Source organism: Palaemon carinicauda, chromosome 20, assembly GCF_036898095.1.
Source record: "Palaemon carinicauda isolate YSFRI2023 chromosome 20, ASM3689809v2, whole genome shotgun sequence".
NCBI lineage: Eukaryota > Metazoa > Arthropoda > Malacostraca > Decapoda > Palaemonidae > Palaemon > Palaemon carinicauda.
In genome coordinates, this window is record NC_090744.1 from 18,150,580 (window position 1) to 18,175,696 (window position 25,117).

A 25,117-nucleotide genomic window follows, 5' to 3' on the forward strand; every position below is an offset into this window, starting at 1 on the left:
AACTTTGACTTCCATTTATTATTTGAAAGTGTTCCCGATTTTCTGTGTTTCGACACAGTTTTGCTTAAAAAAAATTTGGAATTATAGTTTAATAAGTGTAATTGATGACCAAGGAATATCAAAAATAGATCGGGTGGCTTTTAGACATGATTGATGAGTTTAATATATGTTCATTAATAAGTTATATTGCTTAACCACAATGTAAACTAGGAAATACCAAGGAATATTTTGGATAAATCTTCTGCCTATTATTCCTTTTTCTACACAGCTTTTCTCTGTGAATTTCTCAAATAAGAATATTTTTGTTTTGTAAGTTCAATTGACTAATTATAAAATCCATTAACCTATTAAATACCAGGGAATACTTTGGATAATTCTTCTGGCTTTTATTCCTGAGCTTCGACAGCTTTTTCTCAGTGAATTACTTGAAATTATATTGTTTTGGAAGTTAAATTGACTAACGTTAAAGTACAGTCAACTAGGAAATACCATGAAATATTTTGGATAAATCTTCTGGCTATTATTTCTGTTTTTTGACAGATTTTAAGTTAATATTTTAGGATAAAATAAATCTTCTGGCAATTATTCCTGTGTTTCTACAGTTTTTCTCAGTGAATTTCTTAAAATTAGATTGTTTTATAAGTTCAATTGACTAATTGTAAAGTACATTAACCTAGAGAATACCAAGGAATATTTTGGATAATTCTTCTGGTTTTTATTCCTGCGCTTCGATATAGCTTTTTTCAGTGAATTCCTTAAAATTATATTGTTTTATAAGTTCAATTGACTAATTATAAAGTACATTAACCTAGGGAATACCAAGGAATATTTAGGATAATTCTTCTGGCTATTATTCCTGTTTCTACAGCTTTTCTCAGTGAATTTCTTAAAATTAGATTGTTTTATAAGTTCAATTGACTAATTATAAAGTACATTAACCTAGGGAATACCAAGGAATATTTAGGATAATTCTTCTGGCTTTTTATTCCTGTACTTCGACACAGCTTTTTCTCAGTGAATTCCTTAAAATTATATTGTTTTAGAAGATAAATTGACTAACCTTATAGTACAGTAAACTAGGGAATACCATGAAATATTTTAGATAAATCATCTGGCTTTTATTCCTGTGTTTCGACACAGCTTTGCTCAGTGAATTTCTTAAAATTAGAGTTTTAAAAGTTCAATTGACTAATCATAAAGTACATTAACCTAGGGAATACCATGAAATATTTTGGATAAATCTTCTGGCTATTCCTGTTTCTGCACAGCTTTTCTCGGTGAATTTCTTAAAATTATTTTTTTTTTTTTATCAAATTTCAATTGATTAACCCTAAAGTACATTAACCTAGGAGATACCAGATATATTTTGGATAATTCCTCTGGTTTTTATTGTGTTTCAATAGATTTAAGTAAAGTCTTTAGGATTATGTTGCTTTAAAATTTCATTTGATTAACAAAGTACACCTAACTAGCTGGCTTTTAGACACTTAAGACGGCTGTGTAAAATTTCAAAACCTTTTAAATCTCTGATTAAAACCAATGACATTTAAACTATTCATAAGTGGGATATTGAAAGATAGAGTAGATTTAATTTTATTTTATTAAGAAATTTCACAGAACTCAGTATTGTACAAAATACAATGTATCCTGACAGAATTATAACATTCTGGATATAAAGACAGAGACAATGTTTGAAGTTTTTCTATGTTGTAAAAGGCATAAAAAGGATAAATTATAAAATATTTGCTGTTTCCCATGAAGTTTTAAATGTTCATGTATAGTTTTTACTTCCATCATCCATATCATTATTATTATTTTCAAATAGATGTTTTTCCCGTCCTGTTTTTATGACTTTATTAATTATAAGGTATTAATAGATAGTTTTTGCATGCTTTAAAAATTTTCATTTTTTCATATCTTACAAATTGCATAAAATTTCCATTAAATTTTTTCTAAACGGCGTAGATTAACTTAATTAAAAAATAACTATTTAAAAGTCAAAAATAAGATTTATTTGATAACAAAAACATTCAATAATAAAATTTAGAAAAACGGTTAACACTTTAGAAATATATATATATATATTTACTTTCAGGAAGACAGCAGCTCATCTAATTAAAACCAATCTTAAGAAATGCATTAATCCTTTTAATGCTTAACTAAAAAAAAAAAAAAAAAAACAGGAACATCTGAAAATCAAGAACTCGAGACAAGGACACTTAAACTTAAAATCAATATTTTTGTTTCTGAAAAGTGGTTAAAATACAATACATGAATTCTTCTACTCCACACAATCACTTTATTATTTATAAAATGGATCTGAAACGCGGGTTTTACTGTTTTTTGTTTTCAGGATAAAGTTTGTGATAATTAACTTTATAATATCTGACCTAAAATGTCAAAATTGGAACCTAACTTTACAAATTTTGACTTAAATTGTAACTATTACCCTGACGATGTTCTCATTGATATTTGACCTAAAACGTCAAAATTGGAACCTAACTAATTGTAACTATCATCCTGACAAAAGTGTTCATTGATATTTGACCTAAAATGTCCAAATTGGAACCCAACTTTGCAAATTTTGACTAAATATTAACTCTCATTCTAACGAGGTGCTCAATGATATTTGACCAAAAATTCCAAATTGGAACCTAACTTTGCAAATTTTGACTAAATTGTAACTATCATCCTGACGAAGTGCTCATTGATATTTGAAGATAGTTTAGAAGTTTCTGTTAGCTTTCCCATCATTCAAGTAAAAACTATATTTTTCTGTTTATTTCAAATTTCTTAGGAAATTCTTGTTAGTTTTACCAACATTCAAGTGAAAATAAGATTCTCTAGTTTTTAAATTACTTTAGAGAAAAATTCTGCTTAGCTTTTCATTCATTTAGAGTAAAACCTAAATTTCTTTTTATATATCAAAATACTTTAGAGAAAAATTATGCTTAGCTTTCCATTAATTTAGAGTAAAATGTAAATTACTTTCTATTTATATATCATTAATTTAGAAAAAAAATTTGCTTAGCTTTGCTATTGTTCAAGTAAAATCTAGATTATTTCTTATATTTCTTTAACTTTAATAGGTGGGAATTCTAAAACAGATCGTCCTAACAAGCAAATCTTTATTAGGTCTTCAAATATCTTAATGACATCGGTAAAAAAAAAAAAAATACTCGCAAATTAAACGCGTTTCAAAACATACAAAAATTGTTCCTTAAACATAATTGTCTGGAAATAAATGAAAATCTTAAGGGAAAAACATTTTCATAACATTACTGTTTCCTGTATTTCCTGGAAACATATTGTTATAGAACTATAATTAAGATCATTACAACCTTTTTTTTCCTCAAGATTTTCACCTATTCAACATACATACAAATTAATGAGTTTATGGGAATTTATACACTATAATGTACTTCGATTGTATTAATTCCTATGGGTCTTCAACCATGATGAATATAATACACAGTTATATTTGTCCAACATAAAGATAATAGTGAATAAAGTCTGACCTTTAAAAAAGAAAATAGTGATATCTAATCCACTTGTTACACTGAATATATTTATTTCATCCACTTCTTAGACAGAATATAGTAATTTTTTACTTATTTGTTAGATTGAATATATTCATTTCATCCACTTGTTAGACTGAATACGGTGATATTTCATTCACTTGTTAGACAAATATGGTGATATTTCATCCACTTGTTAGACTGAATATGGTGATATTTCATCCACTTGTTAGACTGAATACGGTGATATTTCATCCACTTGTTAGACTGAATATGGTGATATTTCATCCACTTGTTAGACAAATATAGTGATATTTCATCCACTTGTTAGACAGAATATAGTAATATTTCATCTACTTGTTAGATAGAAAATATTTATTTCATCCACTTGTTAGACAATATAATGACATTTCTTCCACTTGTTAGACAGAATATAGTTATATTTCATCCACTTGTTAGACAAAAAAAAAATAGCAGACACTCTCAAGCATTCTTAAACAGTAAGTCTTATTTTCATAGACAAAAATTAGACCCATACGCATACACTAAAATTTTAAATTTCAAAGAGATGTTACATCAACGTATGCAAACGTTGCCTTTCTAATCTCCGAAGAAGTACCTTTTAAATACGCAATCGTTCCAACGGGATTCTTTTTTCCCCAAAAAGACTTCGATCTTAAACTTGCGTATCTGGTATAGTTCCATCAGAGCTGGCAGCTACTCGCATAGGTTTTCTCGCCTCGTCAGATTCGACGGAGCTGTCCCGGTCGTTTCTGCGTTGAAATTTAAGATGATTTAGATTAAAAGGCTTGAGTAAATTCTTGACTACCAAAGGAAAAAGTTAAATAGCTTTTAAGGTTAATGGCACCCGTAATTTCTTCTTGAATAGCTATGGGGGAAAAAATTATAACCGCTAAAAACTAACATAATTGAATGATATGAAATTTTAAAAACATAAGTAAATTCTTGACTACCAAAGGAAAAAGTTAAATAGCTCTTAAGGTTAATGGCACCCGTAATTTCTTCTTGAATAGCTATGGGGAAAAAAGTTATAACCCCTAAAAACATAATTGAATATAAAATTTTAAAAACAGATAAGTAAATTCTTGACTACCAAAGGAAAAAGTTAAATATCTTAGGTTAATGGCACCCGTAATTTCTTCTTGCATAGCTATGGGGGAAAAAAATTATAACCGCTAAAAACTAACATAATTGAATATAAAATTTTAAAAACATAAGTAAATTCTTGATATCAAAGGAAAAAGTTTCTTTCAACGTTAATGGCACCCGTAATTTCTTCTTTAATAGATATGGGGAAAAAAATTTATAACCGCTAAAAACTAACATAATTGAATATAAAATTTTAAAAACATAAGTAAATTCTTGACTACCAAAGGAAAAAGTTAAATATCTTTTAACGTTAATGGCACCCGTAATTTCTTCTTGAATAACTATGGAGAAAAAAGTTATAACTCCTGAAAACTAACATAATTGAATGATATAAAATTTAAAAAACAGATAAGTAAATTCTTGACTACCAAAGGAAAAAGTTAAATATCTTAGGTTAATGGCACCCGTAATTTCTTCTTGAATAGCTATGGGGAAAAAAGTTAGAACCCCTAAAAACTAAGATAATTGAATTATATAAAATTCTAAAAAGATAAAGTAAATTCTTGACTACCAAAGGAAAAAGTTAAATATCTTTTAACGTTAATGGCACCCGTAATTTCTTCTTGAATATAGCTATGGGGGAAAAAATTATAACCGCTAAAAACTAACATAATTGAATGATATGAAATTTTAAAAACATAAGTAAATTCTTGATATCAAAGGAAAAAGTTAAATATCTTTTAACGTTAATGGCACCCGTAATTTCTTCTTGAATAGCTATGTGGAAAAAAAATTATAACTCCTAAAAACTAACGTAATTGAATGATATAAGATTTTAAAAACAGATAAGTAAATTTTTGACTACCAAAGGAAAAAGTTAAATAGCTTTTAAGGTTAATGGCACTCGTAATTTCTTCTTGAATAGCTATGGGGAAAAAGTTATAACCCCTTAAAACTAACATAATTGAATGATATAAAATTTTAAAAACAGATAAGTAAATTTTTGACTACCAAAGGAAAAAGTTAAATAGCTTTTAAGGTTAATGGCACCCGTAATTTCTTCTTGAATAGCTATGGGGAAAAAGTTATAACCCCTTAAAACTAACATAATTGAATGATATGAAATTTTAAAAACAGATGATTTAGGTTAGTAAAACTAGTAAATTCTTAAACAGCCAACAAACAAAGTTAAATATCTTTCAGGGTTAATAGTACCCGTAATATCTTCTCTTGAATAGCTATGAATTAAGAAGTTAAACACTTAAAAACTAACATAATTGAATGATAATAAACTTTAAAAACTTCGTTCGACCCAGGGATAAAATTACGAAGCCATTTACTATAAAAAAACGAACATAATTGAATGATAGAACTTTGAAAAAAAAAAAACTTGGATCAGCTAATCTCTTACTTCGTTCAACCCAGGGATAAAACTACCAAGCCATTTACTATAAAAACCGAACATAATTGAAAAATAGAACTTTAAAAATAAATGAAGATCAGCTTTTCTCTTACTTCGTTTGACCCGGTGATAAAATTACCATGCCATTTACTATAAAAAAAAACTAACATAATTGAATGATAGAACTTTAAAAAAATAAATGAAGATCAGCTTTTCTCTTACTTCGTTTGACCCGGTGATAAAATTACCATGCCATTTACTATAAAAAAACGAACATAATTGAATGATAGAACTTTAAAAAAACAAATGAAGATCAGCTAATCTCTTACTTCGTTCGACCCAGGGATAAAATTACCAAGCCATTTACTATAAAAAAACGAACATAATTGAATGATAGAACTTTAAAAAAACAAATGAAGATCAGCTAATCTCTTACTTCGTTCGACCCAGCCAAGTGTTGACCTTCACACTTCCTGCCCTTCTCTTGCGTGAAAGGGCGGAATCGAGATGCTGCGCCCTTTCTTTGTGCTTGTTCCTGACGTAGGAGGAGTAACACAGCATGGCGATGAGGATAGGAAGAAGGACGGCTAGGACAGTGCCCGCTGTGATGCCCGCTTGCATGCCCAAGTACTCCGTTTCGGCTGAGGATGAGAACGGGTTAATTTTTGGTGGGTTATTTTAGATTTCTGTAATTTCAAATATAATTTTTCAACATTTTTTTTCGTAAATTTTCATTCTGATTCATTAATTTTTTGATGGGTTAATATAAATTTCTTATGTAATTTCAGATATAAGTTTTCAATTTTTTTTTCTTTTTTTTTTTTGGAAATTTTCCTTTTTGAGATTCATTAATTTTTTGAGGGGTTAATTACATTTCTGTAATTTCAGATATAAGTTTTTCAACTATTTATCTATTTTTTTTTCCACTTTTTTTTTTCCTTTTTTCCGATTCATTTATTTTTGGTGGGTTAATGAAGATTTCCTCTGTAATTTCAGATATAAGTTTTCAACATATTTTTTCGTAAATTTTCATTTTGAGATTGATTAATTTTTTGGTGGGTTATTAAATTTTTCTATTGTAATTCCTGATGCAAGTTATCAACAATTATCGTACATTGTCTCCAATTTTTAATATTAATTTTTGGTTTGTTATTACATATTTCTTCTATAATTTCAAATTTAGATTCTCGCGGATTCTTGTCGTGAATTTCCTTAAATAATTTTTATTTTTTTGGTTGGTTATTGGCTATTTCTTCTGCAATTTTAGATGCAAGTTTTCACAATTTTATTTTTTCGTAAATTTTCTCATTATATTTATCATATGTGTTATTAATCTTTTAGTAGGTTATTGAATTTTTTTTGTAATATCAAATAAAATTTCTCACTTTTTTTTCTGTACATTTTCTTTTAAATTATTTTAACTATTCATTGATTTTTGGTTGGGTTATTGAAGATGTCTTCTGTAATCTTGAGTGTAAGTTATCCCCAATTATCTTTGTACATATCATAGAATATGTGAATGGGATTCATTATATGTTTCAATAACTATATTAAGTTTATTTAGAAACTTGTCATATTTCCCAGATTTTTTTTTTATGGTTCATGAAGTATTTTCTTAACTAAGTAAAATTGCTTTTCCTTCATGTAAATAGTTAATATTTTACAGACGATAGTTACATAATTTTCTTTTTATCTCTAAATATAAATTAATGTGCATGATAAAGATGCCACTTTTAGATGTCTAATTTCATTATTTTAGATATATTTAAGAGTAGGGGATCCAGCATATGAAACTAAATTTGTGGTGTATAATTGGGGAGGGTGAGCTGTGGAACCCTAGCAGTAGTAGCTAAACTCGGCTGAATCCCTTGTCAGGCTGGGAGGAACAGTGAGAGGAAAAAGTCTCCTTTTGTTACTTTTTTTATGAGTTACCCCCCAAAATTGGGGTTAGTGCCTTGGTAACTATATATTTAAGAGGTCCCCCCCCCTCCTATGCATTAGGGATATTTGAATTTTTTTTTAGATATTATTAAAGTGAAAGTCATTTAACTAACATTGCCTTCATTAAATTAGCAGGAGATCCTACTAATAGTTATGAATCCATACATAAATTCATTCTATTTAGAATTTAATTCTCGATTTTGCATAAGTCTTTAGAGATAAAACTTATAACTCCGTTGCAAAAATTGTGCCAAGTCTTTTGCGCCATAATTACATTATGAAAAAATTTGACTTGAAAGACAGAGTGAAACTTGAAACAATGTAGCTAAAGAAAAAAATTATCATTTTTCTTTCATTAATTTTAGTTTTTTCAAAATGCATATTAAAATCTTTAAAGGGTGAGAAATAGAATTAAGGAATAATACAAAGTTAACTATAAAAACAATTTCTTAGTTAATGTACTTCAAAAAATTCGTTGTTAGTTAATGCTAAACTGTAGTATATTGTAGTTTACTAGCAATATAGCAATATTGCAATTAATGCAAAATTTCATTGCAAAATAATTCAACTTTCCAGTAATTTAGTGGGTTCTTTGAAATTTATGAACTAGCTTCTTGGATTCAAAATTTAGAAACTTCAAATACAAAAATTGTCTTATTAGAAAAAAAAATCATATAAATATAAATAGAGAAACGAATTATTACCACCTGTCTACAATTCAATATATTCTTAAGAACTTGACTTATCTTTTAAATAATTTGGTGGGTTCTTTGTAACTTTATGACCTCTAATTAAATTTAAATTGAAAAAATTGACGATATGAAAAAAAAAATTACTAATTTTATCACATTGTCTACAGTAAAATAGAATAATCTTAAATCGATCTTTAAGTTATAATAATCGACTAATACATTTAAAAAATTTCTTAATAGGAAAAAAATGTATTTAAATATAAATAAGCACATTTTATCACCGCCTGTCTACAGTGAAATAGAATATTCTTAAATTGAAATAATTATCTCAAATCATAATAATCAACTAATGCATTTGTTACGTATGTGGGCGCTTTATCAGAACGAAATTTCGCCCAACATTTACTCCTAATGAACGCGGCCTATTGTGTTCCCAGTGTAAGCTGATATGCAACACCTACGAACAGCTTTTCTCCTTTGGTGGAAATCTTTTCACGACAATGCTTCCAACTGCCCACGGTGGCAAAGAACTGAAACTTTTTAAATCATAAGTTTGTCATTTTTTAGTCACAATTTCGATTATGTGTCTTCATTACAACTGAAATTGTGATATTTTCTAGAAATAATCTAATGTAGATACTATCAACTCCGCCAAACAAGTTGGAAGGAGGTTATGTTTTACCCCCTGCTTGTGAGTGTGTTTGATTGTGCACAGCTACCTGGCCACAATTTCTAAAATTAGTATAATGAAATTTGCAAGGATTAACTTATGCAAAAACCTAGAAATTATTAAATTTTGGAAGGTCAAGGTCAAAGGTCAAGCAAAATTTCCAATTCACGTAATCGACCATAAGTTTGGACATAGTTGTCACAGAGACCTCAAACTTGGTTCATATTTGAGTGTGTGAAATTCCACGCAAATTAATACATGTCAAGGTCGAGCTAAAGCCGAGAAATAAACTGCCGTGGCGGAGGTCTGTGCTCTACTGAGTGCTCCTCGAGTTCTAAAAAGATGCTTTGGTAGAAATAATTCTAATGTCAATACGTAAATAATAGTCTCGCCTAAAAACAGACCTGAGGCAATAGATATCTTTGCAAGAATCAAAATAAACAAATATAACAGATGCGCCGACTTCTACATCGGCCCACCTAGGCAAAAAGCTCTTTAATTTTCAGTTTTACTGATCAAGACAAAGTTACGCTTTAATTGGATTTTAAGTTTTCAAAAGTTTCCTGAGGGTGGGGGAAGGGTGAAGAAGAAGAAGAAGAAGAAGAAGAATGAAGGGAGGGAGTGTGTTTTAAAGGTATAGTGTGCAGAAAGATCCCACTCGTGTAAAGAGAATCTACTCATCCTTGCCCCATTGTCATTATGCAGTAGTGTATTATTAACAATGCAGTAGTGTATTAACAATGCAGTAGTGTATTAACAATGTAGTAGTGTATTACTAACAATGCAGTAGTGTATTATTAACAATGCAGTAGTGTATTATTAACAATGCAGTAGTTTATTATGAACACTACAGTAGTGTATCAACAATGCAGTACTGTATTAACAATGCAGTACTGTATTAACAATGCAGTAGTGTATTATTAACACTGCCGTAATGTATTGTTAGCACTGCAGTAGTGTATTAGTAATACTGTAGTACTGTATTAATTATTAACACTGCCGTAGTGCTGTATCAATTATTAACACTGCCGTAGTGCTGTATCAATTATTAACACTGTCGTAGTGTATTATTAACACTACTTGGTTAGAAGGTTTTAGATTTTTCCACATCTGAATGGATCTTTTCTATTCCAGGTTGTATTTAATTGACCGGAAAACCTGGACAACTTGAAACTGCAATCGAATTAACTTTATTGATCAAGATTGCCAAATACCTCAAGAAAAATTATCTCTTCAATCTTCAAGACTACTACAATTCGTAAGAATTAATTAAAAGGTAAGAATATGAATTTTGTTTTATTATATAAGAGGAACTCTAGTAATATAAAAGACTGCTACCATAACAGAATGATATAAAATTAACTTTATTTGAATTTTCTGGTATTATTAGGAACCCCATTATATAAAATGCTGCTATTATAGTAGTTAATTTTTTTATATACACAACTGATTTTTGCATCAAGTTTTATTCAAACAAGCGGTCATTTACAAGACAAGCTACATAACTTTATCACTGATGTTAAAAATTCAGCCTTGCAAAAATTAATGCTAAATACTACAATTGTTTAGGATTGATACAAACTCCTAAACTATTAATGAGGTATCATTAAACTCTCATGAAAATGAGGCTGTGAAATCTCTCATAAGAGGCTTTGTTCAGACTTTTTGCCTTAATCAAACCTCAGGCTTTTCTCTCTTAGCCTTTTGATTTCTCTTTAGCCTTTAATCAAACCGCTGACTGTTTGCTAACTGGCGTCTGCTCATCGATACCCCAAAGAACATTTTGGAAAACGACAGGCTTGTCGTCCACAGGCTCATTGGTATAATATTCCCCGTCGAAACTTTGGGGCGACTTCAAAGGATCCTCTCGAGGCCTCCTGGTCTTTTTCCCACTCTGGAAGCTATGCCTTTCGGAATCGCTGGAAGGGGACGTCAGAGACCCGTCGTCGCTGGCGGAGGGACTATCGGCGTGTCCTAAACGAAGCTCGTTAGCCCTAGGGGGCACCGGTGGAGGGGCTTCCCAGGCCAGTTGTGTAGTCTCGACGGAATCCTTGTGGGACGGCGTGGCGGTCGAGAGCTCCTTCGGAGACGGGGTGCGGGAGCGGGACGGCACGAATGAGAACCGTTGCTTGCCGGCGGTGCGAACCGCAGACTGATGCGATTCGATGTACTCTTTCCTCTTGTTGCGATGGTAAGAGGCAAAGCACAGCATGGCGATTAACACTGGGAGGAGGACGGCCAGGACAGTCCCCGCTGTGATGCCCTGTTGCATCATCATGTATTCCGTCTCGGCTGCGTTAGAGAAATTAGTTGTTTTTTCAATGTTTAATGCTCTTCCGGTACATAATTTTGCCTCGTCCGCGCCCGCACCCTTATCTCTCCCGCCCACGCCGCCCGTCGCAGAGGTAGGTGTGTCTTTTGGCTCAGATCTATTAAAAGATCTAATTCTATGGAAGGATTAGCGTTTAGGTTGTTGGCCTCTTAATCACAAGAGGAATTGTAATGAAAATCCAACTGTCGAGTAAGCTAAAAAAATTGGAAATCAACAATTTTTACTTTTTTTAATGCTCCTGTGTCCTTACTGCGCGGCGAGGAAGAGTAGGCTCATGAGAAGAAGGTTTGGGCGTGGAAGGAAAATCATGTATTGGAATAATTCTTATTTCAAAATCAATAAAATCAAGACGCACAAAATTCCAAAAATTAAAAGCAAGCTAATTTCAAATAATTTCAAAAAGCAAAGTACAGTACTAAATATCAAAAACTAAAATTACTTTTAGATTTATAAGCAGTCCATAAAATGAGTATATACATTACAAGTATATAAACAATTAAGTTAAAATCAGTCAATTATGATGTCAAATTTAAAATTTTTCTCGTAATCTAAAGTATTTGCCCGAGTAGAATATATTATCTCTTAAGTTTACTCGACTGCAAAGAATTAAGACACTGCCATTTCTCGTCTCAATAAATCAGTTTAAATACTATTTCAGGTAATTCTGGAGAAAACTAAAGATCCTGATTGAGACTTCAAAGATAAATTAAGATGTGAAGGGGCTGTACAACATACCCTAGTGAACTGCAAAATGATCTGTAAGTCTAATTTCTGTTTTGCAAAATAATCTAAATCTAATTTCTGTATTTTATTGGACTCTCTCTCTCTCTCTCTCTCTCTCTCTCTCTCTCTCTCTCTCTCTCTCTCTCTCTCTCTCTCTCAAAACATCAAACTCCAATAATTTAGAATCTCTCTCTCTCTCTCTCTCTCTCTCTCTCTCTCTCTCTCTCTCTCTCTCTCTCTCTCTCTCTCTCTCTCTCTCTCTCTCTCTCAAAACATCAAACGCCAATAATTTAGAAACTATTGTAAATATGTTTTTCGTCTTTTCATATCTAGAACACAAAAAATATCTAGACAACACTTAACAAATCACCCCACACTTATCTACTTATTGCCTTACTGCTTCCACTATTTACAAGCAATACTTAAAAGTTATCTACTTACTGACACAAGTAGCCTCTCCATTCTCAGGCCAATTCCAGTCTCCTGAGGCGTAGCACCACCTCCTCTGCTCCCCGAGGAGGACGAAGCCAGGGTCACAGTCGAACTTCACCTCGGCACCGCTCAAGAAGTTGAAAGTGGACTTGCGACCGTGGGGAGGAGTTGGCAGGGCACCGCAAGAGATCACTGCAAAAGTAAGAATTATCTTTTTCATTAACTTGTACAACTTTATGCAAGAAGGGTTTGGGGTATGATTTATGTTGGTAACCCTGGTGGTTTAGGTAAATGAATTTGGGTGTGATATTCACACACTGTGGGTATAGATTTATGCCCATTATGCACTGTGGGTATAGATTTGTGCCCATTATGCACTGTGGGTATAGATTTATGCCCACTATACACTGTGGGTATAGATTTATGCCCACTATACACTGTGGGTATAGATTTATGCCCATTATGCACTGTGGGTATACACTGTGGGTATAGATTTATGCCTATTTTACACTGTGGGTATAGATTTATGCCCACTATACCTGTGGGTATAGATATATGCCCATTATGCACTGTTGGTATAGATTTGTGGGTATAGATTTATGCCCACTAATGTATAGATATAGAGGAGTAAATTCAACAAATTCAATGTAATCAAATTATGCATTGATTAGCATAGAATCAGTTAAAGGCATAACCAAATTACCAAAACCAAATCTCGTAGTTTATTACATGACGGGTTCTGTAAAAATCTGAAAATTACTATTAATTGAATAAAAGTATGCTTAAATAAGTACAACGAGTATGCCTTAAAGGATAGATTCCACAAGTTCAACGATTATGCATCTAGATGTACAAAAAACGAGTGTGCCAAAATGAATGTCTTTTCAGAAGATCAATGAGTGTATGCGTAAAAGTATGCATTTTCGGAAGATAAGGTATGCATAAAAGTCTGCCTTTTCCGAAGAGCAATAAGTATGCATAAAATTGTGCCTTTTCAGACGAGGAAAAAGTATGTTTATTTAGAAGAAATAGTATGCCTTTTTATTTAGAAAAACAAGGTATGCCTTTTGTGGGAAAAAAGTATGCTTATTTAGAAGAAATGGTATCCCTTTTTAGAAGAAAAAGTATGCCTAAAGAATGTCTAAAAGTGTACAGTTTCAGCAGAGCAGAGCAAAAAGTATGCTTTTTTTCAGAGGAGCAAAACGTAGGCCTTTTTATCAGAGGAGCAAAAACGTATGCCTTTTTATCAGAGGAGCAAAAACGTATGCCTTTTTATCAGAGGAGCAAAACGTATGCCTTTTTATCAGAGGAGCAAAAACGTATGCCTTTTTATCAGAGGAGCAAAAACGTATGCCTTTTTATCAGAGGAGCAAAAAGTATGCCTTTTTATCAGAGGAGCAAAAAGTATGCCTTTTTATCAGAGGAGCAAAAAGTATGCCTTTTTATCAGAGGAGCAAAAAGTATGCCTTTTTATCAGAGGAGCAAAAACGTATGCCTTTTTATCAGAGGAGCAAAAACGTATGCCTTTTTATCAGAGGAGCAAAAACGTATGCCTTTTTATCAGAGGAGCAAAAAGTATGCCTTTTTATCAGAGGAGCAAAAAGTATGCCCTATTTCACAAGAGCAAAAAGTATGCCCTATTTCACAAGAGCAAAAAGTATGCCCTATTTCACAAGAGCAAAAAGTATGCCCTATTTCACAAGAGCAAAAAGTATGCCCTATTTCACAAGAGCAAAAAGTATGCCCTATTTCACAAGAGCAAAAAGTATGCCCTATTTCACAAGAGCAAAAAGTATGCCCTATTTCACAAGAGCAAAAATTGTGCCTTTTTATCACAAGAGCAAAAATTGTGCCTTTTTATCACAAGAGCAAAAAGTGTGCCTTTTTATCACAAGAGCAAAAAGTATGCCTTTTTATCACAAGAGCAAAAAGTATGCCTTTTTATCACAAGAGCAAAAAGTATGCCTTTTTATCACAAGAGCAAAAAGTATGCCTTTTTATCACAAGAGCAAAAAGTATGCCTTTTTATCACAAGAGCAAAAAGTATGCCTTTTTATCACAAGAGCAAAAAGTATGCCTTTTTATCACAAGAGCAAAAAGTATGCCTTTTTATCACAAGAGCAAAAAGTATGCCTTTTTATCACAAGAGCAAAAAGTATGCCCTATTTCACAAGAGCAAAAAGTATGCCTTTTTATCACAAGAGCAAAAAGTATGCCTTTTTATCACAAGAGCAAAAAGTATGCCTTTTTATCACAAGAGCAAAAAGTATGCCTTTTTATCACAAGAGCAAAAAGTATGCCTTTTTATCACAAGAGCAAAAAGTATGCCTTTTTATCACAAGAGCAAAAAGTATGCCTTTTTATCACAAGAGCAAAAAGTATGCCTTTTTATCACAAGAGCAAAAAGTATGCCTTTTTATCACAAGAGCAAAAAGTATGCCTTTTTATCACAAGAGCAAAAAGTATGCCTTTTTATCACAAGAGCAAAAAGTATGCCTTTTTATCACAAGAGCAAAAAGTATGCCTTTTTATCACAAGAGCAAAAAGTATGCCTTTTTATCACAAGAGCAAAAAGTATGCCTTTTTATCACAAGAGCAAAAAGTATGCCTTTTTATCACAAGAGCAAAAAGTATGCCTTTTTATCACAAGAGCAAAAAGTATCCCTTTTTATCCGAAGAGCAAAAAGTATCCCTTTTTATCCGAAGAGCAAAAAGTATGCCTTTTTATCCGAAGAGCAAAAAGTATGCCTTTTATCCGAAGAGCAAAAAGTATGCCTTTTTATCCGAAGAGCAAAAAGTATGAGCAAAAAGTATGCCTTTCTCAGAAGAGCAAAAAGTATGCCTTTTTATCCGAAGAGCAAAAAGTATGAGCAAAAAGTATGCCTTTCTCAGAAGAGCAAAAAGTATGCCTTTCTCAGAAGAGCAAAAAGTATGCCTTTCTCAGAAGAGCAAAAAGTATGAGCAAAACGTATGCCTTTCTCAGAAGAGCAAAAAGTATGAGCAAAAAGTATGCCTTTTTATCACAAGAGCAAAAAGTATGCCTTTTTATCACAAGAGCAAAAAGTATGCCTTTTTATCACAAGAGCAAAAAGTATGCCTTTTTATCACAAGAACAAAAAGTATGCCTTTTTATCACAAGAGCAAAAAGTATGCCTTTTTATCACAAGAGCAAAAAGTATGCCTTTTTATCACAAGAGCAAAAAGTATGCCTTTTTATCACAAGAGCAAAAAGTATGCCTTTTTATCACAAGAGCAAAGTATGCCTTTTTATCACAAGAGCAAAGTATGCCTTTTTATCACAAGAGCAAAAAGTATGCCTTTTTATCACAAGAGCAAAAAGTATGCCTTTTTATCACAAGAGCAAAAAGTATGCCTTTTTATCACAAGAGCAAAAAGTATGCCTTTTTATCACAAGAGCAAAAAGTATGCCTTTTTATCACAAGAGCAAAAAGTATGCCTTTTTATCACAAGAGCAAAAAGTATGCCTATTTCACAAGAGCAAAAAGTATGCCTATTTCACAAGAGCAAAAAGTATGCCTATTTCACAAGAGCAAAAAGTATGCCTATTTCACAAGAGCAAAAAGTATGCCTTTTTATCAGAAGAGCAAAAAGTATGCCTTTTTATCAGAAGAGCAAAAAGTATGCCTTTTTATCAGAAGAGCAAAAAGTATGCCTTTTTATCAGAAGAGCAAAAAGTATGCCTTTTTATCAGAAGAGCAAAAAGTATGCCTTTTTATCAGAAGAGCAAAAAGTATGAGCAAAAATGTGCCTATTTCACAAGAGCAAAAAGTATGCCTATTTCACAAGAGCAAAAAGTATGCCTATTTCACAAGAGCAAAAAGTATGCCTATTTCACAAGAGCAAAAAGTATGCCTTTTTATCAGAGGAGCAAAAAGTATGCCTTTTTATCAGAGGAGCAAAAAGTATGCCTTTTTATCAGAGGAGCAAAAAGTATGCCTTTTTATCAGAGGAGCAAAAAGTATGCCTTTTTATCAGAGGAGCAAAAAGTATGCCTTTTTATCAGAGGAGCAAAAAGTATGCCTTTTTATCAGAGGAGCAAAAAGTATGCCTTTTTATCAGAGGAGCAAAAAGTATGCCTTTTTATCAGAGGAGCAAAAAGTATGCCTTTTTATCAGAGGAGCAAAAAGTATGCCTTTTTATCAGAAGAGCAAAAAGTATGAGCAAAAAGTATGCCTATTTCACAAGAGCAAAAAGTATGCCTATTTCACAAGAGCAAAAAGTATGACTTTTTATCAGAAGAGCATAAAGTATGACTTTTTATCAGAAGAGCATAAAGTATGACTTTTTATCAGAAGAGCATAAAGTATGCCTTCTTCAGAAACAAAGGCATACTTTTTGCTCTTCAGAAAAAAAGGCATACTTTTTGCTCTTCAGAAAAAAAGGCATACTTTTTGCTCTTCAGAAAAAAAGGCATACGTTTTGCTCTTCAGAAAAAAAGGCATACGTTTTGCTCTCCAGAAAAAAAGGCATACTTTTTGCCTCTTTTTAGAAGAGCAAAAAGTATGCCTTTGTTTCTGAAGAAGGCATACTTTATGCTCTTCAGAAAAAGGGGCATACTTTTTGCTCTTCAGAAAAAGGGGCATACATTTTGCTCTTCAAAAAAAGGCATACTTTTTGCTCTTCAGAAAAAGGGGCATACTTTTTGCTCTTCAGAAAAAGGGGCATACTTTTTGCTCTTCAGAAAAAGGGGCATACTTTTTGCTCTTCAGAAAAAGGGGCATACTTTTTGCTCTTCAGAAACAGGGGCATACTTTTTGCTCTTCAGAAACAGGGGCATACTTTTTGCTCTTCAGAAAAAGGGGCATACTTTTTGCTCTTCAGAAAAAGGGGCATACTTTTTGCTCTCCAGAAAAAGGCATACTTCTGGCTCTTCAGAAAAAAAGGCATACTTTTGGCTCTCCATAAAAAAGGCATACTTTTTTGCTCCAGAAAAAAATGCATATTTTTTGCTCTTCAGAAAAAAGGGCATACTTTTTGCCTCTTTTTAGAAGAGCAAAAAGTATGCCTTCGTTTCTGAAGAAGGCATACTTTTTGCTCTTCAGAAAAAGGGGCATACTTTTTGCTCTTCAAAAAAAGGGGCATACTTTTTGCTCTTCAGAAAAAGGGGCATACTTTTTGCTCTTCAGAAAAAAGGGGCATACTTTTTGCTCTTCAGAAAAAAGGGGCATACTTTTTGCTCTTCAGAAAAAAGGGGCATACTTTTTGCTCTTCAGAAAAAAGGGGCATACTTTTTGCTCTTCAGAAAAAAGGGGCATACTTTTTGCTCTTCAGAAAAAAAGGGGCATACTTTTTGCTCTTCAGAAAAAAGGGGCATACTTTTTGCTCTTCAGAAAAAAGGGGCATACTTTTTGCTCTTCAGAAAAAAGGGGCATACTTTTTGCTCTTCAGAAAAAAGGGGCATACTTTTTGCTCTTCAGAAAAAAGGGGCATACTTTTTGCTCTTCAGAAAAAAGGGGCATACTTTTTGCTCTTCAGAAAAAAGGGGCATACTTTTTGCTCTTCAGAAAAAAGGGGCATACTTTTTGCTCTTCAGAAAAAAGGGGCATACTTTTTGCTCTTCAGAAAAAAGGGGCATACTTTTTGCTCTTCAGAAAAAAGGGCCATACTTTTTGCTCTTCAGAAAAAAGGGCCATACTTTTTGCTCTTCAGAAAAAAGGGCCATACTTTTTGCTCTTCAGAAAAAAGGGCCATACTTCTTGCTCTTCAGAAAAAAGGGGCATACTTCTTGCTCTTCAGAAAAAAGGGGCATACTTCTTGCTCTTCAGAAAAAAGGGGCATACTTCTTGCTCTTCAGAAAAAAGGGGCATACTTCTTGCTCTTCAGAAAAAAGGGGCATACTTCTTGCTCTTCAGAAAAAAGGGGCATACTTTTTGCTCTTCAGAAAAAAGGGGCATACTTTTTACTCTTCAGAAAAAAGGGGCATACTTTATGCTCTTCGAAAAAAAGGGCATACTTTATGCTCTTCGAAAAAAAGGGCATACTTTTTGCTCTTCAGAAAAAAGGGGCATACTTTATGCTCTTCGAAAAAAAGGGCATACTTTTTGCCTGAGCCAAAAGTATGCCTTTTTATCAGAGGAGCCAAAAGTATGCCTTTTTTATCAGAGGAGCCAAAAGTTTGCCTTTTTATCAGAGGAGCCAAAAGTTTGCCTTTTTATCAGAGGAGCCAAAAGTATGCCTTTTTATCAGAGGAGCAAAAAGTATGCCTTTTTATCAGAGGAGCAAAAAGTATGCCTTTTTATCAGAGGAGCAAAAAGTATGCCTTTTTATCAGAGGAGCAAAAAGTATGCCTTTTTATCAGAGGAGCAAAAAGTATGCCTTTTTATCAGAGGAGCAAAAAGTATGCCTTTTTATCAGAGGAGCAAAAAGTATGCCTTTTTATCAGAGGAGCAAAAAGTATGCCTTTTTATCAGAGGAGCAAAAAGTATGCCTTTTTATCAGAGGAGCAAAAAGTATGCCTTTTTATCAGAGGAGCAAAAAGTATGCCTTTTTATCAGAGGAGCAAAAAGTATGCCTTTTTATCAGAGGAGCAAAAAGTATGCCTTTTTATCAGAGGAGCAAAAAGTATGCCTTTTTATCAGAGGAGCAAAAAGTATGCCTTTTTATTAGAGGAGCAAAAAGTATGCCTTTTTATCAGAGGAGCAAAAAGTATGCCTTTTTATCAGAGGAGCAAAAAGTATGCCTTTTTAAATGCATACTTTTGGCTCTTCAGAAAAAAGGGCATACTTTTGGCTCTTCAGAAAAAAGGGCATACTTTTGGCTCTTCAGAAAAAAGGGCATACTTTTGGCTCTTCAGAAAAAAGGGCATACTTTTGGCTCTTCAGAAAAAAGGGCATACTTTTGGCTCTTCAGAAAAAAGGGCATACTTTTGGCTCTTCAGAAAAAAGGGCATACTTTTGGCTCTTCAGAAAAAAGGGCATACTTTTTTTGCCTCTTTCTGAGCAGCCAAAAGTATGCCTTTTTTCCTGAAGAGCCAAAAGTATGTCTTTTTTCTGAAGAGCCAAAAGTATGCCTTTTTAAAGGCATACTTTATGTTCTTCAGAAAAAAGGCATACTTTTGGCTCTTCAGGAAAAAAGTCATACTAATGGCTCTTCAGGAAAAAAGGCATACTTTTTGCTCTTCAGAAAAAAGGCATACTTTTTGCTCTTCAGAAAAAAGGCATACTTTTTGCCTCTTTTTAGAAGAGCAAAAAGTATGCCTTTGTTTCTGAAGAGCCAAAAGTATGCCTTTGTTTCTGAAGAAGGCATACTTTATGCTCTTCAGAAAAAGGGGCATACTTTTTGCTCTTCAAAAAAAAGGGGCATACTTTTTGCTCTTCAGAAAAAGGGGCATAGTTTTTGCTCTAAAGAAAAAGGGGCATACTTTTTGCTCTAAAGAAAAAGGGGCATACTTTTTGCTCTTCAGAAAAAAGGGGCATACTTTTTGCTCTTCAGAAAAAAGGGGCATACTTTTTGCTCTTCAGAAAAAAGGGGCATACTTTTTGCTCTTCAGAATAAAGGGGCATACTTTTTGCTCTTCAGAATAAAGGGGCATACTTTTTGCTCTTCAGAAAAAAGGGGCATACTTTTTGCTCTTCAGAAAAAAGGGGCATACTTTTTGCTCTTCAGAAAAAAGGGGCATACTTTTTGCTCTTCAGAAAAAAGGGGCATACTTTTTGCTCTTCAGAAAAAAGGGGCATACTTTTTGCTCTTCAGAAAAAAGGGGCATACTTTTTGCGCTTCAGAAAAAAGGGGCATACTTTTTGCGCTTCAGAAAAAAGGGGCATACTTTTTGCGCTTCAGAAAAAAGGGGCATACTTTTTGCGCTTCAGAAAAAAGGGGCATACTTTTTGCGCTTCAGAAAAAAAGGGCATACTTTTAGCTCTAAATTTTTACAATTTAGTTAAATCTATTACAATATACCTTTCAAAACCTCTGTTTCACAATATAGTTATTATATTTCAATATGCCTTTTAGAAACCCAGTTTCACAATTTAGTTAGAACCACCCCACTTCCACACCCACTTTCACAATTCAGTTAATCTTTCAAAATACCTTTTAGAACCCCAGTTTCACAATTTAGTTTAATCTATTTCAAAACACCTTTCAGAAATCTATTTCAAAATACCTTTTAGAACCCGTTTCACAATTTAGTTAATCTATTTCAAAATACCTTTTAGAAACCCACTTCCACAATTTAGTTACTCTATTTCAAAATACCCTTTGGAACTCCACCTTCACAATTTAGTTACTCTAACATAGCTTTCAGAACACTTTCACAAATTGTGAATCTAAATAACCCATTTGTTCTGTTTCTCTAGATCACAGAATCTTCCTTATCTCTACAGACATTCTTCAGCCTTACCTTGAATGAGACCCTGCGACTTGATGTTGACGAACTGGTCCTGGTAATACTTCGTCATGTCGGCGAAGTCCCTCTTCAGAGTGACGACGTAGTCGAAGTAACACTGGTACGAGTCGCCACAAACGATGTTCACCTCCGATATGTCCGTTTTGCTCCTTTTAAGAGGGAGGGAAATAATGAGTTAGGATGATTTATTGGGAGCATAAAGTGCTGTTGGTATAAAGCCGGTTTTCCTCTACAACAAAACCGACATTACGCAGAAAAAAATTGATTTTGCCAGGGAGGAAATTATTAGTTTGTGTAATGAATCAACTGTTTACAAAATTTCAATAACATAAATAGAAATGTAATAAACTTTCTTAATAAAATCTAAAATATTCTATCTTAACTTTGTTTTGGACCTGTATGGAAATTTAATAATTTTCTATAATATAAAATATTCAAACTCTACTTTGTTGTTTTAAATATTCTTTTTAACAAAATATAGAATATTCAACCAATACTTCAGAAATGTGTATAACCCGTAATAATTACTGAAAATAATTTGAAATAAATCAAGAGATTTCAATCACAAATTAAAAACCAGATTTAAAGAGGTTCTGAATTTACCCAAATTCGTAGATTACAAAATTTATAAACAAAGTGATGTTAATTTATGGATATTACAAAAATTTATAAACAAAGCGATTATTTTATACATGGCAATCTCTATCTATGTCCTACTGAAGTTTTCATTCGAACAAATTTTTTTTTACGCATGAAAATATGTATTCATTAATTGGATTTGTATTTTGAAAATTTGGTAAACTTAAGCTTTAAAATATCTAACTTATATTAAAATAATCAAGATACAATGGTTCAATAGAACTTTATTATACCCAATAAAAAAAAAAACTTGAAAATATTGGACATTAATTTCACGAGCAAATTATTATCAATTAAAGTTTCAAGACCTGTTGACTTAAAAAAATATTGGACATTAATTTCACGAGCAAATTATTATCAATTAAAGTTTCAAGACCTGTTGACTTAAAAACTTTATGGACCTAAGGACAATTTGTTTCAAAAGTTTTTATAATTATCTATCCTATTGCAAACAAATAATGAAATGAGCAGCTAATTTTATAAAAAAAAAATATAACCTGCTTTCTCTCTCTCGTTTATGAAGGCGTCTCTCTCTCTCAAGGGGATGATCATTAGCTATTTCTGACGAACAAGTTTCTGAAAACCCTTTTCACGTGTAAGGCAACGTTCATTAGCTAATTCTGGCGAACGCTAAACCGTTCTTGTGTGTACTCACGCGTTCTCCGGGAGTATAGGCATGTTTTCATATTCTGGGACGAAATCCTTATCGTAGTAATAGTTGCTGGATCTTGAGTTCTCGTGTCGGAAGAGCGATTTTCCTTTGTACGGCTGAGCTTTGTCTTCTAATGACCCTGTTGAGGAAATACACACCCGTTTAAGAGGTTTAAAGGACGCTCATGAATGGCAGAGGCAAGGGACAGTGACACTGCCCTATCAGTAGGGCAATACCCTAAAGACTGACCATATATACATAAGAACAAATCTCCAGCTTCAACCCTGGGCTACATTTTTTCTTTTAATGAGAGCCTATTTACATGCATACCTGCATATGTAATGATTAGAATAGTTAATATTACATGTTTAAAACAAATGACGTAATATGTCATGTTGGTTGGAAGAGCTAACCCTGGGATTTGCTGTAGTCATTCAAATCGTAAACCGGACATACAATGCAAGTCTCAGCAATTTGACATTCTTCTTAAACGTCAACACATTGTCTCATCGTGTGAAAGTTTGTGACGTCACCGGATGCAGGTGTCTTCCGATTTCGTCACGTGGCTAAAGTAAACCAAGCATACGATATCTGTGATATCGATAATTTATTCAGTTCATATCTAAACTTCACCAGAATTGGTCATCTGGACCAACCCAGCTTCCTCAGTGATGGAGATGTTTAACTCTGTTGTTTTTATAGAATAAAGACTTAAAAACTATTAAGATGTATTCATGTACCATTTAAATACATCTGAAAAACAACTCATACTCAATGTGTGCTTAATACAGTAGCACGCCAATAAATGGTGGCAGCGGTGGGATTTGATCATTCAAGATTAAATCCCACCGCTGCCACCATTTATTGGCGTGCTACTGTATTAAGCACACATTGAGTATGAGTTGTTTTTCAGATGTATTTAAATGGTACATGAATACATCTTAATAGTTTGTTGTTTTTATAGAATAAAGACTTAAAAACTATTAAGATGTATTCATGTACCATTTAAATACATCTGAAAAACAACTCATACTCAATGTGTGCTTAATACAGTAGCACGCCAATAAATGGTGGCAGCGGTGGGATTTGATCATTCAAGATTAAATCCCACCGCTGCCACCATTTATTGGCGTGCTACTGTATTAAGCACACATTGAGTATGAGTTGTTTTTCAGATGTATTTAAATGGTACATGAATACATCTTAATAGTTTTTAAGTCTTTATTCTATTTTTAAGTCTTTATTCTATAAAAACAACAGAGTTAAACATCTCCATCACTGGAGGAAGCTGGGTTGGTCCAGATGACCAATTCTGGTGAAGTTTAGATATGAACTGAATAAATTATCGATATCACAGATATCGTATGCTTGGTTTACTTTAGCCACGTGACGAAATCGGAAGACACCTGCATCCGGTGACGTCACAAACTTTCACACGATGAGACAATGTGTTGACGTTTAAGAAGAATGTCAAATTGCTGAGACTTGCATTGTATGTCCGGTTTACGATTGAATGACTACAGCAAATCCCAGGGTTAGCTCTTCCAACCAACATGACATATTACGTCATTTGTTTTAAACATGTAATATTAACTATTCTAATCATTACACATACATACATCATGCATGTATGCGTACATACATACATACATACATAAAATGTGTGCATGCATACATAAAATATTTTGTCATACATACATAGAGTATTGTGCTTGCATACACCTGTCATGCATACATGCATAAATATAATATGCATGTATGCATATATAAAATATTTATGCATACATAATATATATAAACATATGTATACATGTATATCTATAAAAATATATGTACACATACATATGTATATATACATAAGTATGAAAGGTACATACAGTATAAATATACCTATGTATACATATCACATGTATATATACATGTGTATATATACATACATATAATATATAATATAATATTGTATGTATAAATATACAGAGCGCATTAGCATTCACATCAAGTCATCCAAATAAAAAAAAAATGGAAACATGCAATCACGAATCACGAGCCTTATCATCATCATATCATAGCCTCCAAAATATAAACTTCCCTCTACTTACATTCCAGTCCCCACTTGTACAGGTTCTCCGCTGTTCCTTCCATTGGCATCTCTATGTAGGATCCGTCTGGCGAGACGAGATCGTCCGTCTTATCGAAGGTCCAATTGCCGAATAAGCCCCGAGTTATATTCTGTCGAGATAGAGATGTTTTGAGGTTAGAGAGCTATATGTAATGTCTGAAATGAGTGTTAGCTATATATTGAATAAGAGAGAGAGAGAGAGAGAGAGAGAGAGAGAGAGAGAGACATTGGTGTCCTATGTAATTTCTGAAGCGTTATATAGAGAGAGAGAGAGAGAGAGAGAGAGAGAGAGATGTAATGTCTAAAATAAGTGTTAGCTATATAATGAAGAGAGAGAGAGAGAGAGAGAGAGAGAGAACTTGGTGTCCTATGTAATTTATTTGTCTCAAAGACTTTTAAGTCTATCCGCGGAGACTCCACTTGCTCTTTGGTAGAGCGATTTCTAAAAGAAATGTTAGGCATATATTTTGAGAGAGAGAGAGAGAGAGAGAGAGAGAGAGAGAGAGGTCACACAAAGTT

General features: G+C 32.8%; 1 protein-coding gene and 1 long non-coding RNA gene across 3 annotated transcripts in view; one reads left to right on the forward strand and one right to left on the reverse strand.

Annotated features, from left to right (window-relative positions):
- Nucleotides 1-1,582: 1,582 nt before the first annotated feature.
- mesh (sushi domain containing 2 mesh) overlaps nucleotides 1,583-25,117 on the reverse strand; it is an 87,465-nt gene continuing 63,930 nt past the window's right edge. The window contains exons 18-23 of one of the 2 annotated variants that reach the window (XM_068394857.1): nucleotides 24,579-24,708; nucleotides 22,483-22,618; nucleotides 21,183-21,337; nucleotides 12,830-13,012; nucleotides 6,467-6,671; nucleotides 1,583-4,291 (exon numbers count right to left, since the gene is read on the reverse strand). In XM_068394857.1, coding sequence (XP_068250958.1) covers nucleotides 4,195-4,291; nucleotides 6,467-6,671; nucleotides 12,830-13,012; nucleotides 21,183-21,337; nucleotides 22,483-22,618; nucleotides 24,579-24,708 — 906 coding nt within the window. In that variant the 3' untranslated portion in view covers nucleotides 1,583-4,194. Of the gene's footprint in view, nucleotides 4,292-6,466; nucleotides 6,672-10,466; nucleotides 11,626-12,829; nucleotides 13,013-21,182; nucleotides 21,338-22,482; nucleotides 22,619-24,578; nucleotides 24,709-25,117 lie in introns of those variants that run through there. The other variant, XM_068394856.1, reaches the window with a different exon arrangement.
- Nucleotides 6,563-12,630, forward strand: LOC137660167 (uncharacterized). Its single transcript, XR_011047649.1, has 3 exons — nucleotides 6,563-6,698; nucleotides 10,468-10,609; nucleotides 12,324-12,630. It is a non-coding gene; the product is annotated as an uncharacterized lncRNA (long non-coding RNA).